Raw genomic sequence first — 1,963 nt, forward strand, 5'->3', positions numbered from 1 at the left:
ATGATGGTGGTTGCACCCCTCGCGATCGCTCCGCTCGTCGCAGCGCTGCTGGCTGGCGCGCTCGACCCGCAGGTGATCGACGGACAGGTCGTCTCGCTCCCCTCCCACGGTGTCGCCTTCCACGCCGAGTGGCTGCGAGAGCGCTGCCAGACGGGGACGGTGTGCGTTTGCGAGGAGACGCTCCAGCCCAAGAAGAACCCGCACGAGTTTGACACGCCGGCTGTCGAGACGGCGTCCATGGTCGGCGACGAGCTTCGGGTCTCGTTTGCCGACGGCGTCACCTCAAAGTACGCAGTGGACCGCCTCGTCGCAGAGCAACGAGGCTCGAGCGAGCTGGAGCCGCGGATGCTGCAAGTGGAGCAGTACGGGCTGCCCGAGGTGCTGCTGTGGGACAAGAACCTCACCGCGCCGCCGGTGGAGCTGTTCGACGACCTCGTCTCCGACGATGCCACGCGGGGCAGGACGCTCGACCAGCCTGCTCAGCGTGGGCAATAATCAATTGAGAGTCAACGGCTGCTTTCTCAATATGGCAATAGGATGCTGGCCAACCTGCTCAGCGTGGGCGTCTCGCTCGTGCGTGGCGTGCCGACAGAGTTTGGCGAGTGCGCAAAGATGGCCAACCTGCTCTCCACCCTCCGCCCGACCGAGTGGGGGACGCAGTTCAACGTGCGCGCTGTGCCAGACTCGCAGCAGCCGGGCGGCGCGGTCAAGAAGGACCTCGCGTACACGCCCTTCCCGATCGGCATGCACACCGACAACCCGTACCGCGACCCGACGCCAGACTTCCAGCTGCTGCACGCCATCGAGCAGTGCTCCTGCCCCGAGGGTGAGGGCTGCGACTGCTGCACCTCTGCTCACAATTCAATTCCTGTTTAATGAATACCTAGGCGAAGGCGCTCCCTGCGACTCCTGCACCGTGATGAACCACTTCGTCGACGGCTTCCTCGCCTAGAAGCGGACGGCGCACCACTCTATCCCATATCTCCCCATATCTCCCATATCTCCCCATATCTCGGGCCTAGAAGCGGAAGACATACCCCAGTATTCCAGCCGAGAGGTCACGGGTTCAGCTGCATTCGATCGTGTTCAGCTGTACTCTTGTCGCTCGAAGTCAAACGGCGCTCTGAAGACTCTGCGCAGTACCGCCCTCCCGCCCCGAGGTTGGCGTACTCAGCTCGCAGGTTTCCACGCCGTCCAGTTGCTACCGCACCACCCACGGGACCGAACCCACGCTGGATTCGATAACCCTGGAGGTATGGCACACGCAGGCTTCCACGTCGTCGAGCAGCTCGCGCGCGACGACCCCGACGCCTTCACCCTCCTCGCCACCGTCCCCGTCCGCTTCGAGAACAACGGCGGCGACAACTCCTCCGCCCTCTGGTACCACGTGCCCCACCTGCAGCTCCACCCGGAGCACCTCGTCCCAGGGGCACCGCCCTGCCTCGGCGCACGCTGCGTGCGCGCCATCCGCTTCTCGGCAAAGTCGGGCGGCTTCGCGCCCGGCGCTCTGCCACACGAGACGCTCTCTCGCTTCTACGCGGCGCGGCGCCGCTTCTCGCGGATGATCCACGACCCGCAACACACGGTCTCGCTGCAGCTCCGGCCGTGAGGCGCTCGCGTGTGTGAACAGCGCCTCTTCACGCGCCCGCAGCTGAGAGCAGGTCTCGCTGCAGTTCCGGCCCGGAGATCTCGTCGTGTTCGACAACCAGCGGCTGCTGCACGCCCGCTCCGCCATCGCGCCGACCGACGGCCAGCGGCTGGTGCAAGGCTGCTACCTGAACCGCGACGGCGTCGAGCTCGAATCGGAAGTGCTCTTTTTGTTTGAAGGGCGTAGGCACGGAGATTTCTGTCGTTAGGCGTCAAGCTCAACTACGAGAGGCTGCGCCGCAGGGGGCCGGGCTGAGCGTAACTGATTAATAGCGAATCATCAACTAATTAACAAGTCAGGCTGCGCCGCAAGAGG

At 64.6% G+C, this 1,963-nt stretch overlaps 1 protein-coding gene across 1 annotated transcript; it reads left to right on the plus strand.

Moving 5' to 3' along the window:
* Positions 1-495, plus strand: EMIHUDRAFT_235359 (hypothetical protein; the record flags this gene model as incomplete). Its single annotated transcript, XM_005780286.1, has 1 exon — positions 1-495. The coding sequence occupies one exon, from the start codon at positions 1-3 to the stop codon at positions 493-495; it is 495 nt and encodes a 164-aa protein (XP_005780343.1).
* Positions 496-1,963: the final 1,468 nt, after the last annotated feature.

This window comes from Emiliania huxleyi, assembly GCF_000372725.1.
Source record: "Emiliania huxleyi CCMP1516 chromosome Unknown EMIHUscaffold_218, whole genome shotgun sequence".
Classification (NCBI taxonomy): Eukaryota; Haptophyta; order Isochrysidales; family Noelaerhabdaceae; genus Emiliania; species Emiliania huxleyi.